Below are 16862 nucleotides of genomic sequence, written 5' to 3' on the forward strand. Positions count from 1 at the left end.
GAGACGGTTCAAAGATTCACGGACCGGACAATAACAGATGACCCAGCATTTTTTCTTCTACACGCGTCAAACATACCTGAACGAACATACAAAAAAAAAATCTGTGATCCGACACTTATTGGATGCAGCTAAAGCCTGCATTCCTCTAAACTGGAAATCCCCACACCCTCCCTCAATTGAACTTTGGTTCACGAAGGTGGAGGAAATCAGAAACATGGAGGATCTCATCCTCACAGCTCAAAATAGACAGGAGACATTCTCCAAAACATGGCAACTGTGGAACATGTTCTTTTACTCAGCTGAAGGCCAATCACTGAGAGGAATTACTCACTCCCCTCAACCAAATACAACCACAGCCTTACTTAACAAATTGTCCACTGGCTATTCGAACACAAGCTAGACAGGAACTGGTATCATTCCATACAAGTGGGGACCCTTTACCCCCCATCCCTATCCCCCCCCTTACCCCACCCCCCTCCCCATCTTATTCCTTCTTTTTCTTCTTCTAACATCTTGATATCCTTTATCTCTTTCTACTTTACAAAATTAAAAAAAAAAAAAAAGGTGGAATTGGTCCCAAGAGGCCGCTTGACACCACAATTATGCTCAGCAGGGTTACAAGTAACTCTACCTCCACAAGTTTAGAAACAGTATACACAAGTTAACCACTGCATAATAATGTTATACGAGTTTCAACAGGAAATAAAGAACTCACCTCCTATACAAGACACAACTGCTAGGTTACAATGTTGGTATGTAGTCATGTTACAAGATGTATACTTGTTGATACATGTTATTTTTCCATGTAATAATGTTCACTTGCGGTCCATGTGGACCTTTTTCGCTACATAAATAAACAATTAAAAAAAAAATAAAAAATACAGATGTAGTTAAATGTAATAAAACAAGTGAATCCTGGGAAGTAACAAAAAAGACTTTGGGCCTTTGAATCCTCCCGACACCTCCAGTGGCTAGCGAGCCAAGCGTTCCTGAAGATTTGGTATATATCCAGCAATCAAACAAGCAGCCACAAACATATCCTCAGTGAGTGAGTTAAGCCCATAAAAAAGAGACAAAAAAGTTTGGCATCGGTAAAACCAGGTGGTGTTTATTGTAAAAAAGTCTGTGCAGACAAACAGACTATGCAAAAAATTCCATAAAAACAAGCTAAGCCAGCTGGCAATTAGTGCAAACACGCCCGTGCAAGGGGAGTGTGAGAACAGAGCGGTGACGTCAGCACGTCACTCCACCCTACGCATTTCGTCACTAAACGTACGCCATCTGCCCCATGACAAACTTTTTGGTCTCTTTTTATGGGCTTAACTCACTCACTGAGGAGGGGGGTTCACCATCCACCTCGTTTGTGTGGATGTACTACCAGTCTATGGCCAATTCTACTGTAAGCTGAAAAGCACAAACGTTATCTTTCTTAGGTAAATTACTATATGTAAAAAGATGGAGAGGAAGACATGCTTGAAGTCCAGCCTTTGTGACAACCATGGCTTCCTCCATAGATTGAGGGAAATGAGTGAGAGTAGCTACCCCAGAACAGAGGATAAAGGAAAAAAGGAAACAAGTGCAGACACTCAACTTGTAGGATGGCTAGGACTGGAAAGATAAAAATACATTAAATTTTTGGGGTTTAGATACACTATAAAAACACACTGGTTTTCCTTTGCTGTGTCAAGTTCATAATCATCTACCTTTACAGGGTGCTGACAAGAGTTCCCGAAAGAGCGATTTATTTCCAGAGTAGTTTCCAGTACAATAATATAGAATCAATAAACGACCCTATGTGAGAACACCTTGTTTTAGGGTACCCATGGCTCTAACAGTCACTGAGATGCAGTTAATGTGAAGCTTGCAGCATCTGAGTGGCCCTTCCTCCTTTGCAATTCAATGCATGCAGGTCTGGCCCAAATCAAAAAAAAAAAAAAAAAAAAAAAAACTTTGTGACCTCTAAGCATAACCCACATGTAACAATCCAATTGTACAATATCTTCAGATCTATCAACATCTATGTAGTAAAAGGGCCTGCGTGATCGGATAGCTTACAGAGGTCCTCCTATTACATATTTTCGGTAAGTCGATTGTACAAAATTGTAGTCAGACCGGATTGTCTATGGTGACCCTAAGGTTTGGTTCATGCCTTTGCAGCTCTGCAAGACGCATTTAAATGGGCTGCTGTGCCTGTGTTTCATAAGGTTCCTGCACTTTTTTTTGTAAACACAGCAAGAGAGAAATCGCATGCTACTTTTGCACGGTGCGATTTCCTGCACGTTCCCGCATCCACAAATATGCTGCATTTTTAGATGCGTGGGGGTGTCATTAAGAATGAATGGCAGTCCAGCGCATCTATTAGGAGCAGCGTGTTTTCGATGCGGGTGAGGGAACAGATACGATTCCCGCACCCACATCAGTGTGAATCTAGACTGCAGGAGTGAACCTTCTGTTCAACCAATAGACAGTGCTGTCCAGATAGCAAGCATATGATCTAGAGCGCCAAATTGGAATAGCAATACTCTAGAAATGCTGGGGCTGATGAAACACCCTTCCTTCATCTCCCCAAGGAGCAGTTCTGATTTCTATACCAACAAACAATAATTCTGCATACCTGGCACACTTGATTGTATAGTGATGGGACAGATTTCCACCAAAAAAACAGGTTTTACTATAATTGTGCGTACAAACAGCCATGTAAATGTACAATGAATTTTGGTCTAAATCTGGAGTTCTTCTTTAAAAGGTAAGTTCATTTTTTCAGAAAAAAAATAAAAAAAGAGAACATTATACACCCTCCCCACCTCCTGGTCCCCACTGTACTTATCTCCGTGCATGATGAGCTGTCACTGTCCACACAGCCTATGTAGCAGTCTGGGGATTTGAAATCCCTGCTCTTCTTCTCTGTGCATCAGCTCTGGAATGGATCAGAGCAATGCTCTGTGCTGATGCTAACCAATTAGAATCACTCTGATCTGTCCTGAAAGCACTGCAGAAAGAAAAAGGAGAAGAGCAGGAATGATCAGCGGCACACACCCCCACCCCGGCACTTACCCCATCAGTTGCAGGCAGACGGGCTCCTATGGACAGCGGGCAGTGGCTGGTTTGCAGGCTTCTATGGGCGGGTTGTGGGCTCCAAAGGGCAGCGGGTTGTGGGCTCCTGTGCCCTCTCTGCATCACAGCGGCTTCCGCCGTGCGACTCCTCCCTCCTCCTCCTAGGCGTCCAATAGGATCACCTGTCCTTTCAGCCAATGGAGTGACTTGTGTCAAAACCAGCTTCCTGATTGGCTGGGAGGAGGATCAGTGTTAGAACTGGGGCTGCAACTAACGATTATTTTCATAATCGATTAGTTGGCCGATTATTATTTTGATTAATCGATTAATCGGTTAATAACCTTTAAATAATAGTGTGGTGTATAATTTAGTTAATATGTAAAGTTTTAAAAAAAAGACAATTTATTCTTAAATATCTATATGCAGTAGTAAATGTAAATAACCAACTATATGGTTAGGGAGCAAAATCTCTAATCCACTCTGAGAATAACAGACAGAAGAGATATACTGTATATACTGAGGAGATATACTGTATATATACTATTAGAGGAGAGATAGTATATACAGTATATAGCCTCTAACAGTATATTAAAGGGTGAATCTGGTAAAAATCATCAGACTCAGAGATAATTTTTTTTTTATTATTTAAAAAACAAACAATGTCTTCCTTCAAAAAAAAATGTCATTTTAAGAACGTTCGGTCGATTTTCTAATCATTAGTGGGGTCAAATCGACGTTCATTTTCGACCACAGTGATGGAAAAATTTGCAAATAATAGAAAACTTCTTGGTCAAAGGAATTTTCAGACAGTGTATGTGGTTTTCGTTCAGAAATTACATTCATTTTAAAAACAGAATGTTAAAAACAAGTGAAAAATTTCATGAAATGAAAAATTCTTTCATCTCTATACAAAGATTTTTCGTATGAATATTCTCGTCTGAAAATTGATCCATGTGGCCAGCATAAGGCATTGTGCACACCTATGCAATTTGCTTTTGATCTGTTTCTGCAGTGCTTTTTGCTGTGCGTTTTGATTTTTTGCGCATGTGATCTTGCATTTTTTTTGGACAATTTGTTGGGCAGATTAAAAAACACAAATTGCTGCAAAAACGCATTACATGCTTTTCTGCAGCTTCTCCATTGAAGTATATTGAACCAAAAAAGCACCGTTTTGCGTTAAAAAAAAAAAAAAAAAAGTCCCTGACCCTTTCCAAATATGCAGCGGCTGAAAAAAGCATAGTTACAGTAACGATTATTTGCTCTTTTTGTACTATAAAGGGCTCGTTTTAGTTTTTTTAACCCTGTTATGTTACTGGCTGATTAATGGATTATGAAAATAGTAATCGATTCATTTAAATCGATTAGTTGTTTCAGCCCTAGTTACAACAGCAAATATTGATTCGCTGTTGTAACACACCTGGGTGGGCTCGGAGCGCACTCTCTGTGACCCCAACCCACCATATATTGCAGCCTATTAGAGCCTCTGGTGCTTCAAAAAAACAGCCCCTCCACATTGGAATCTATGCACCGGTGTCCTGAAAGGGGCTGGACACATGGATAGGGGAGGCGGCGATGGACAAGGGGGGCGGCGCCCGTGCACCCTAAATGGACGGGCCGACCCTGACCAGACTGTGACACAGGCTGCGTGGTCACTGACAGCTCATCATCCATGGAAGTGCAGCAGGGATGGGGGACAGGGGTGAGGGTGTATGGTGTTAGCTCACGTTTTCAGAAATAATAAAAAGGTGAGCTAACAAATTTAAGCAAAAAAAAAAAAAAGCAAAGGTAATGGAGATACGCAATTCTGAGAAGACCTATACCATAACCCAGATATTGTAATTCGCTATATATATTTTATTTTTTATTTTATTTTTTTTCATTATTTCTTTTATTTTTATTTTTTTTATTTTTTTTTTTACACAGGAGCCAAATTTCAAGCATGTCTTTGGAGTGTGGGAGGAAACCGAAGCACCCGGAGAAAACCCACATAAGCACAAGAACATGCAAACTCCATGTAGGTAGTATTGTGGTTGGGATTCAAACGGACGACCCCCACCAGTACCGCAAGGCAGAAGTGCTAAGCATTAGAGTGTATACGCTGATCACATATTTATCACTGTTTGCACCCTTTTCAGTTATTTTAACAACGGTCATTAGATTTGCATGGACTGTAGGAACAACAGTTGCTGATTTCTAAAAAACAAGAAGAAGAGAAAAAATTGTGATGCTGCCAACAGCAACAACTTTTAGTCCATCTTTGTTACAGCAAACCCCCCCCCCCCCCCCCCCCAATTAGTTGCTATGGGTAATAATGTTATTTTTACCCTCATTTCAGACCCTCATATGGCTATAGTGGGCACCTTTTACCATTTCCTACACAAATCACAGATTATCAGAAGACCCATACATGCCATTCCAGCCTTCATTTATAACAAACACTGCCCATGTAAAACACAATTACGAGGGACAATTATATAAAGCCCAAGGAAATTAAGTTTAGTGAAGAGCCAGAAACTATTTTTCTGAAAACTGGTAAAACTGCTCTCTGCACCACTTTACATTGTAAAATGTTCAAAGATCTCCTAGGCATACTGAAGGTATTTGTAAAAAATTTACAGAGGAGAAATTCCGCATTCCGGTAAACTAACTTCACAAACTGAAAAAAAAAAAAAAAAAAAATGGTGGCGGTGCAACATAAAAGTTGAACTCGGAGGTATTTTTTTTTTTTTTTTTTTTTTTTTTTTTTTTTTTTTTACACAGGAGGAGATATAATGGGTCACTTCTGCACTAAACTTCTTACCTTCCCCTTTACTAATTCTTATGCCGCGTACACACGGTCGGACTTTACGGCAGACTTTGCCCGGCGGACGGGATTTCGTCGGACAATTCGATCGTGTGTGGGCTCCAGCGACTTTGTTTGCTCAAAAGTTGGATGGACTTAGATTTGAAACATGTTTTAAATCTATCCGTCGAACTCGAGTCCGGTCAAAAAGTCCGCTCGTCTGTATGCTAGTTCGACGGACAAAAAGCCACGCTAGGGCAGCTATTGGCTATAAACTTCCTTGTTTTAGTCCGGTCGTACGTCATCACGTACGAATTCGACGGACTTTGGTGGATCGTGTGTAGGCAAGTCCGTTCATTCGGAAAGTCTGTCATAAAGTCTGTCGAAAAGTCCGCCGGGCAAAGTCTGCCGTAAAGTCCGACCGTGTGTACGCGGCATTAGGCCTTATTTACATGGAGCCTACATAACCGTACACCCATAGAGAGCTGTGTTTACCAGCACAGGGCTGTACAGGTGTTCCATGCATCCCCATGCAGACAGTCCCATTCATTTTGATTGGGATGCATCGACTGGACGGACACGGATCGCATCCTGGAGGCCTAATTCTCTACAACTGCCAAAGACGGTCAAAGGGGCACCAGTGAGGGAGTTTGTGGATGTGCATTGCTGTAGTGGAGGCAAGGATTTGCATACTCTAGTTTCGTTTGGAGCACAACTGAAATGGACCCCCACCCATTCATTCAAGGGACATTTAAAAATGATCTACCTTGAGATACAAATACGCTATAGCAGATACTAGAAATGGGTGCTCCAGAGATTCAGAGCTAAGGAGCTAAACTAGATGGGAGGGGATTGGAAGCTATAATTCAAACCCTTCACATTCGCTCTCCCCCCTGATGCAATAAGTCTGAGCTCAGCGTTTGAGAGACCGCTCCTGTGATGGTGGATGTGAAGAGTAACAGCTGGGCATGACCCCTAGCAACAAGTCAGGACAGAGGGATGCAATCTATAGAAGTTTTTCAGTCAGGCTTCATGAGGTACATACACTCACCGGCCACTTTTTTGGGTGTGTTGCTAGTACCGGGTTGGACCCTCTTTTGCCTTCAAAACTGCCTTAATTATTCGTGGCATAGATTCAAGAAGATGTTAGAAAACATTCCTCAGAGATTTTGGTTCATATTGACATGATAGCATCACACAGTTGCTGCAGATTTGTCAGCTGCACATCCATGATTCGAATTTCCCGTTGCACCACATCCCAAAGGTGCTCTACTGGATTGAGATCTGCCACTGTGGAACCCACTGAAGTACAATAACCTCCTTGTCATGTTCAAGAAACCAGTTTGTGATGGTTTGAGCTTTGTGACATGGTGCATTATCCTGCTGGAAGTAGCCATCAGAAGATGGGTACACTGTAGTCATAAAGGGATGGACATGGTCAGCAATAATACTCAGATAGGACGTGGCGTTTAACGATGCTCAATTGGTACTAAGGGGCCCAAAGTGTGCCAAGAAAATATCCCCCGCAGCATTACACACCACCACCAGCCTTAACCGTTGATACAAGGCAGGATGGGTCCATGCTTCCATGTTGTTTACATCAAATTCTGACCCTACCATCTGAATGTCGCAGCTGAAATTGAGACTCATCAGACCAGGCAATGAAAGGATTGGCACCCGGGGTGATCTTCTGCTGCTTCAAGGTTTGATGTGCTGTGCATTTAGAGATGGTATTCTGCATACCTTGGTTGTAATGAGTGGTTATTTGAGTTACCGTTGAAGCCGGAAGCCTAAACGCAATGAGTTTCTACCATGTGATTGGCTGATTAGTAATTTGTGTTACAAAGCAATTGAACAGGTGCAGCTAATAAAGTGGACGGTAAGTGTAGTTAGCAAGGTCATTATTGAGCTTTGGTCAAAGTTGCAGTTTGCACATCTACAGACGCCCCTTACCTTTAGGTGAACTGTGCCTCTAATGGTCTCTTTCCTTTTCTATGTTTCTTTCATGCTTTAGACAAAATGCTATAGTTGCAGAAATGTAGGGATTTTGTTTAAAAAAAAAAATAGCACCAGGTATGGTACTTACCATGAATAGTGTACTGGTGCTCAGTCCTCTGATCCCAGATACCCCACAGTGGTGAACTTCTGGTTCTGTGGGGTTAATAAGAGCAGCTGTACCAGTGACTGGCACTCTTTAAGTGCCAAGTATGCCCCCGCCCTCTCTTTCCACCCTCTCCTGTATTTATAGAAGTCATACTATCGGTTCACACAATGAAAAGCGCTCGATGAATGGAAGACAGGCGTCTGAATAAAAGTTCTGCCTCCATCATTCATAGAGCGCTTTTCATTGATAGTACAGCTTCTATGAATGGAGGAGGGGGGTGGAAAAGGCAGACATAGTTGGCACTTGAGTGCCTGTCACAGGTTCTGCCGCTCAACCGCAGCAGTGACCTTCTGGTGCTGTGGGGGTATCTGGGGTCAGAGGACTTTGGATTTCAACCCAACACAGCAGTCACCAGCACACCATTCGGCCTCTTGCACAGTGCACACAAACATAATAATTTACTGATGCCTATTCTTTGAATCTTGTTGATAGAAGGATCCCAAGTATACTGTTGTGTAAAGAACTTGTGTATAGGTGTGTAAACATGTGTATTCTTCAACCTATTTTAGTTGCAAATGTTGCAATATACGTGCGTATACATGTGTATTTGTGTAAATTACAGCACTCATTCAATTTTTATCTTATGGCTCTGTACTTATCGCTGTTTAAGGCCATATTTACACGGCCGTACTACACTGCCCCTATACATGGGTCATGTTTACCTGCACGTTTGATGCGCAGTGTTTCATTCATCCCTATGCAGGAAGTCCCATTGATGTTCAATGGGACGCAGTGGCTGCATGGACACAGCCGCTTTTCCCAATCTGACATCCGTGTGGGTATTGGTGCAAGCCCCCCCCAATGGAGACAGTATACATCCAGGGCCGTACACCAGAACCCACACAGATGTCAGATTGGGAGCCATTGGCTGTGTCTGTGCAACCTCTGCATTCCAATAGACATCTATAGGACTGCCTGCACAGGGATAAATGGAATACCAGTGCATCCCCATTGCTGGTAAACAATGTAAAAAAAAAATCCCTAATTTCCAGCTTGAGGGAATTTCTAGCTCTGCAATCATGTGCAACTTAGTGCAGTGCGATTTTCGCACTGGACCGCACAAAATGGACTACTTTCAAAAACGTACTGCACTGGATCACATGGTACTAAGGTATCATGTGATCTGGGGTGGGGAAAAAAAAACGCATTGCGTTTGGGGTGTTGGATTATATTGACACCTACAGCAGGTTGCACACAGTGCGTTTTGAACGCGGTGTAGGAAATGTACATTCTAGCTGTCTTTCCTCTCATTCAGGCCAGAAAGTGAAAGCAAGTATTTGATTGGTTGCTAGGTTTTGTTTTCATAAGAGTAACAACAGCCATTGGGACTCATGTATGAAGGCTGACAACAGAGAAAACGAAGTTGGCCATTACACTGCATACAAACAAACAAAACGGAAACGCCTCATTGACCTGACTGATTCAGCTGAAAGATATGTAAATACAATGAGATAAGAGCCGGCGCCCGCATAACTCTCTGTTTGAATCATTATGTCAACCAGCTGTAATAACACCAATGAAATAGAAAGTTCACATCACCTCAAGAAGGCAGAAACTATATATACACAACTAAGACATGCTAAAGAAGTGAAAAAAACACTTCCAATCAAGTTGGGCTTAAAGAGTAACTCCACTTTTGTTGAGAAATAAACATTCCACCCTGGATGATATATGTACATTGCAAAGATTTTAACAAACTTTGTTGCAGATTCCTACCTTGTGTTATTCTGAAGAAATCCCTGTGTGTTTGTCTGTGCCCATGTCGAAAAGTGAATCTAATGGGAGTGGTTTCATAATTATTGATCAGCTGTACACCCGTAGGGCTCTAATGAGGAAAGCTGCTGGGCCTGCATCCCTTTAGACGTGTTCCTATTGGAAGTATCTCACCAAAAATGACATTTTTATTGCAGGGGATGCCTGAAATCTGACTTGTATCAGTGCAGATTTCTGGGAAAATTGGTGAGCCAATCATACAAGCAAGAAATGATGTTTCTGTGTACAGAACACCTCCAGGTAGCCATATTGCATTGCATTTTCAGAAAATTACAGCAGCTGCAGATTGAAAAGGAAAGGTCCTTTTTAATAAAATTCAATCACAATATGACTTGTGTCGCAATTGTATACACTATATTATTTTTTCTTTGTTTGCTAATTTTTTTCCCCACGAAAGTGGAGTTACCCTTTAAGCTGATTCAGCAGGGACCATATGAACTTTGATCAGTGGATATGGTATTTCGCTCAACAAAAGTTAAGTGTTTGATCAACTTCTGTCAAAGGAGCGCGTTGGAAAGTTTTCCACAATCTGCTGATTAGTGTATTATGACAGGAGGGGACTGTAAAAAAATACAATGTCCCAGCAGGGGGTTCCTTCATCAACCTCCTTTGTGTTGCCCGCTGGCTGAATGAAATGAACCCTTAAAATCTAACAATGTATGGCCAGCTTCAGTTTCCACTTGTGGTTGGTGAGGCTCAGTAAAAATAGTTAAGTCACAGTTTCACGACACCCCCATCCCCCAAATCCATCACTTAAAAAGGTTAGTTCACCTTCACTAAAAAAAAAAAAAAAGAAAAAAAAAACAAACACAACTACCTATGTAGATCAGGGGTGTCTGTAGATGAAAACAAAATGTGCAGCTTTAATTAAAGTTGAACAATGTCCTCGCTATATGTGTAGGTTATTTATGTACCTCATGAAGCCTGACTGGAATACTCTCAGGATGTTGCCAAGAGAGGCCTAGCTGTTAGACTGGGTTTCACACTGCAAACTGGTGCGTCTGACAGCAGGGACCCGGTGCGTCCCTGTTCTCCGTTTCAGGGAAGAATCAGGCCCACATTTTTGCCCAAATTCAGACCTGAAAACGGAGCCAAAGACACACAGGACTCCTGTGCAATTCGCTCTGCAGCCGCCCTGGAGATGTGTGAACCGGCTCCATAGAGAGGCGCACACAATCTCTTGTCATGCGAATTGAATGCAGATAAACCCACATCCAATTGGCACTAGTGTGAACCCAGCCTTACTGTTCACCATCTCCATCACAGGAGTGAGCTTTTCATCCGATTCAAACCCTTCACATGCCCTTCCCCCAGCCACTGATGAAGTAGCTCTGAGCTCAGAATTTGTGATGGTGGAGGTGAACAGTAATAGCTAGGCCTCGCTTAGAAACATCCTAGGAGCTTTCCATTCAGGCTGAATCGTTCTACTTCAGCGTGATTTCAAAAGCTGCATATCAGTGCGATTTGCACCTTCGATTTCATTGTGGCTTCTGACGTCACTTAACAGAACTTTATGCAAATAGCAACTAAATTGTAAAGTAGTGCAGGAACCCTTTTCAAGGTTGCTGCAACATGAGTCGCTGCAATTTGAACGGTTCCATTGCTGGCAATGGGGTACAACTTGTCATTCGATTTGGAACTGTCAAATCGCATGACAAATTGCACTGGTGTGAACCAGGGCTTAAGCTCTGTTCCCAGTAGTGTGACTCCAAAGTCACACGATTTAGAGTGAGACTTTACACTCTCTGGCACTCAAGTTGCAAGAAAGTTGCATCAAAGAAGTGCAGGAAAAGTCCTATTGATTGGAACGGGTACCTTTAAAATCATGGGATGCGACTTTGTGTGTCCAAAGTCGCAGATCAAGTTGCACTAGTGGGAACGGAGCCCGAAACCTAGAAGCTGATTGGTTTATTATGCACAGCTGCAGCAGATTCTGGGTGCTCCAGTAAATCTCCTCCAATGTGACATGTGTCCCGCTCTTATACCACGCAGCAGAGGATCTGTTTACCAGTTCCACTGACACAGAGCGGAGGATGACCATGTGAAAGGGGCATTAAGAAATGTGATCACAGACTACATACCACCGTCCACATTCTCTGCTTATGAATTTACAATATATGAAAACATATCGGGGTTGATTTACTAAAACTAGAGTGCTTTTTGTAAAAGCTTAATTGAACAAGCTGAAGTTAGAAGCTGATTGGCTACCATGCACAGCTGCACCAGATTTTGCACTCTCCAGTTTTAGTAAGTCAACCCCGCAATGTCATAACAAAATATGGACATGAAGATTCTGCCTGCATTTCCTTCTCTACACCTACATTCTCTTTGTATACAATATCAGAGTTTCAGATCTCATTTTTGCGCCACTGAAGCAGTGCATTCATTTTAAAGTGTACCTGTTAACTGCAGCTGAAATGAACCTCCATTTCTAACAACTGAGCCTTTTGATCCGTTTGGAAGAAAGGTCATCACTGATGTAGATGCTGTATACGTTTCATCACTGATTTATGTTACAGCTTCTGGGAACTAATTCAATTTTCATGACCATACACTATACAGTCTTATTGTACAGATATATTCTCAACTATGTAATGCATGAACCAGCTTTAGACTTGCCCACAGAATGGCTTACCCATCTGTATTTGGGCAACTAAGTATCATATGTTAGACAAAAAAGGAGGAAGGAATGGGACTTTGTATGAGGCATGTCACTGAATTGATACCATGTTCATATTGATCATTGAATTATTTATTGATTACAAATCAGGTTAAAAAGTGTCAATCTTTAGTGAGGGACACAATATACTGTAAATAACAGTTCACTTGTATGAATATACAGTTATTATACAAAGTAAAATATAACATGGTTAGCAGTAAAGTTTGATAACACGCTCATCCATTGATAATAATTAGATAAACATAAGCAATTGCTGTTAGTGAGACAAACTTGTCTGGCCATCAGTTCGATGTATAATCAACGCACGTTTCATGGCTCATGTCAATTATCAGTAAAATGCTCTGAAATTAAATCAATAACGTATCTATAACTATAGGATACCCTAGTAAGTATTATATGTCCCATTCATATATCTGAATCAATGTTCCTTTATGTTACTCCATCCCCCATCACTGTCATCTAGTAGGGAGTGTGCAGTAACATCTGAACTCCCTCCGCTCACGTCATTTCATTTCATCAGGCCGCTTTGCTATAGAAAACACATTTGCTGCCTCGGATAACACATCCGGCTTTTACAATCTGTCTACAAGGACAAGAAATAATTCTTCATCTCAGTCCTATATAAGACAAATATAATCCGCTATCCCCATCCGGATAATTGCAGAGTGTGCCTCTACCCGCATCCTCCTCCGATCCAAAGGGCAAAGGAAAGGATTTGCTGAACATAAGCACATGTCAAGGACAAAATGGGAAAACCGGCTATCCAATGTCACATTAACCAGCACAAATAGATCTATACCCCTGGAGGTAGGGGGGGGGGTTGATTTCTAACAAGAGTTCATAATAACCCATCCGATCCTTAATGGTGGGCAAAATAGTGACCCGAGCCATAAGAACAAAGCACTAAGGAGAGCCGAGAGGAGCGGCAGATGTTTAGCAGCTAAATCCAGAGGGAACGACGCTGGATGCAGTGTGGTCTATACAGAGGATGAGAGGCATGGATGATCAGAACAGGGCAAGACACAAAGCTTCATTCATAGTCATATCCTAGCCCTGGCATCATACGGGGGGGGGCTACAATGATCTATGGCCTGTACAGAGGATGAGAGCCATGGATGATCAGAACAGGGCACAACACAGGGCTTCATCCATAGTCATATCCCAGCCCTGGCATCATATGGGGAGGGCTACAATAATCTATGGCCTGTACAGAGGATGGCAGCCTTGGATGATCAGCACAGGGCTTCATCCATAGTCATATCCCAGCCCTGGCATCATAATCTGGGAAAAAACGATCTATGTCCTGTACAGAGGATGGCAGCCTTGGATGATAAGCAAAGGGCACAACACAGGGCTTCATCCATAGTCATATCCCAGACCTGGCATCATAATCTGGGAAATAACGATCTGTGGCCTACAGGATGGCAGCTCTGGATGATCAGCACTTAACCCAATACAAGGTTTCATCCATAATCATTTCCCATCCCTGGCATCATATGGGATCTATGACCTTAAGAGAGAATGTCAGCCCTAGATGATCAGTACACATCACAATAGCAATGCTTTTCATTGTTAGTGGGGTCCCATCCTTAGCATCACATGGGGTGCTGCAATCTATATGGCCTAGATAGGGGTAAACAGCCTGGTATGTACAGCACATATCACAATGAGAAGGCTAGCCTTCCGTTAACATATATAATTTGAGCTGCATTGAGCTATGGGCTGGACAGAGGACAACAGTTCTTGATAATCAGCATATCTCTGTGGCCTAGATAGAGGATGACAGTCGTTGATGCTGTGCAAAGATCAGAACAGGGATGCAAGGCTTCTTTCATATTGATGCCCCAAGCATTGGGCGATACACTGAGCTACAGACAGAGGATGACAGCACAACAGCAATACAAGGCTTTCACCGATTGAGATGTCCCATGCATAGCATCATATAAGCTCCTATAATGATCTATGGCCTGGAAAGAGGATAACAGCCCAGATCATCAGCACGTTTCACAACAGTAAGGCCTTCATTGATAGAGGTATCCCAGCCTAGGAATCATATGGGCTCCTACATTGATCTGTAGCCCCCACAGAGGGTGACAACCCTGGATCATCAGCTTCCATTCATAGTGATGTCCAAACCTTAGAATCACATGGTTGTGGCCTGGATAGAAGATCACAGCACAAAAGCAACACAAGGCTTTGTTGATAGTGATATCCCACCCCAGGCATCATATGGGGGGGCTGCTATGATCTGTGACTCCCAGAGATGATGACAGCACTGGATCATCAGCACAGATCAGGCCTTTAATGATGGTGATGCCCCAGCCCTGGTATCATATGGGGGGGGGGGGGGGTTTACAATGATCTATATGTCCTGGACAAAGGATGACAGCCCTGGATCATAACAGCAATAGCAGTGCATAACTTTCATTGATAGTGATTTCCCAGCCCCGTCATCCTATTGCAATGGCTTGGACAGAAGATGACAACCCTGGATCCTCTGCACGTCATAGTGCAATCTCAGCCCTGCCTCATATGGGGCACTGCTGTGATCTATGGCATGGGCAGATGAAGACAGCACAATGGCAATGCCCAGCTTCCATTCATAGTGCTATCCCAGCCTTGCATCCTATTGGGGGGGGCTACAATGATGTATGGACAGATGGTGACAGTGGCAATCCCCGGTTTCCATTCATAGTGATGTCTTAGTCCTTGTATCCCATTGCAGTGGCCTGGACAGAAGATGACAGCCCTGGATCATCAGCACAGATCCCAATGGGAAGGCTTCCATTGGTAGAGATCTCCCAGCCTGGCATCCTATGGGGTGCAGACATGATCTATGTCCTGGGCAGGTGACAGCACAATGCCAGGCTCCCATTCCTAATGATGCCCTTATCCTGCATCCTATGGCCTGGACAATGGAGGACAGTCCTGGGTGCTGAGCACAATACCAATGGAAGGCTTCCATTGGTAGAGATCCCCCAGAGCTGGCATCTTATGGAGTGCAGCAGTGATCTATGGCCTGGGCAGGTGATGACAGCACAATGCCAGGCTCCCATCCCTAGTCCTTGCCTGGCACTGCTGTGTCCTGCCCATCTGAGGACAGTCCTGTGTGCTGATCACAATGATGTCCCATCCATCCATCCATCCATCCATGGATGGATGGTGTGCAGCCCCTTACCTTTGTGTAAAGCTCGGATGCTGCCATGCTGCTCGGTGTACATACACCCCCTCCTCCTCCTCCCCGGTGCCGTGTCTTCCTCCTCCTCCTCCCTCCCCGGTGTCGGGGCTCCTCCGCTCAGTCTCCCGGTCCGGTGATGTGCTCAGTCCCGGTCAGATCGCCATGTTACCTGAGCAGAGGTCTATTTTGGTGCGGGTCTCTGTGCATTGTGGGTATGAGATGTGTGGAGGGGAGGCTGTGATTGTTCACTTCTCCGGAGGATTGCTGGGCTCACTCTGCCTCCCATCGGCTGACAGCACTCTTCACTATCTCCTCCTATACACCATCAAATCCTAACCGGAGGACATGCGGCTCTTCTCCGCCAGGGGGCGCCGGAGAGCACTGTTAACCCTTTCCATACACTCAAGTCTGGCTCAGGTTGTCCATGTTTTCTCTGTAGACAGGCTGACTTCATCTGGATAGGTTTTTCATTTGGAATGGGCTGGCAGAACCCCATTCACACCTAGGCGTCGCGTTAACGTTCTTTTTTTTTTTTTTTTTACTTTATGGGCGCGGTTTTTTTTCACAACCTCATAAGGCAACCCATTTACTTGAATGGTCTGCCCTACGCACGACAAACATGGCAAACTATCTCATGTAGCATTTCACTGGACTTCCGTCAGAATCGGCGACCCGTCAGATTAGGTAACGGAAGTGACGTTCCGTCAGAATCGGCGACCCGTCAGATTAGGTAACGGAAGTGACGTTCCCTCAGCTGCGAATGCGTTACACCGCTACCAGTTTTGCTCGTCTGACAGAACACCCGCAGTGAGAAGAAGAGGCAGCGGACATCTTACTACACCCAGCTACGTCTTGAATTTCACTTTTAGAAATAAACTGAGCGTATATAAATAAATATAGTATACTGACATCTGTGATGCTGTTTGGATGTTACATTTTAAAAGAAGCTTGACGCTAGCAGTAGGAAGGTGGCGGAGGCCATGTTGGTACACCCCGCATTACTCAGCGCTAAACCTTTTGGCTTTCAAAATAAAACATCCAAACAGCATTACAGATGTCAATATACTATATTATTTATTTATTCATATACGCTCACTTTAGTTCTAAAATTACTGTGAAATTCAAGAAGTAGCTGGGTGTCCGCTGCCGCCTTCTTCTCGTATATACAGTATCTGAGTACACCCCTCACATTTTTGTAAATATTTTATATCTTTTCATGTTTCTAGATTGT

General features: G+C 43.2%; 1 protein-coding gene across 1 annotated transcript in view; it reads right to left on the bottom strand.

Annotated features, from left to right (window-relative positions):
• The window catches only part of MYO5A (myosin VA), a 290881-nt gene extending 274726 nt beyond the window's left edge, over window positions 1-16155 (bottom strand). Inside the window, exon 1 of the mRNA XM_073618728.1 lies at window positions 15632-16155. Coding sequence (XP_073474829.1) covers window positions 15632-15658 — 27 coding nt within the window. The 5' untranslated portion in view covers window positions 15659-16155. The remainder of the gene's footprint in view (window positions 1-15631) is intronic.
• Window positions 16156-16862: the final 707 nt, after the last annotated feature.

This window comes from Aquarana catesbeiana, linkage group LG03 (assembly GCF_042186555.1).
Source record: "Aquarana catesbeiana isolate 2022-GZ linkage group LG03, ASM4218655v1, whole genome shotgun sequence".
Lineage (NCBI taxonomy): Eukaryota > Metazoa > Chordata > Amphibia > Anura > Ranidae > Aquarana > Aquarana catesbeiana.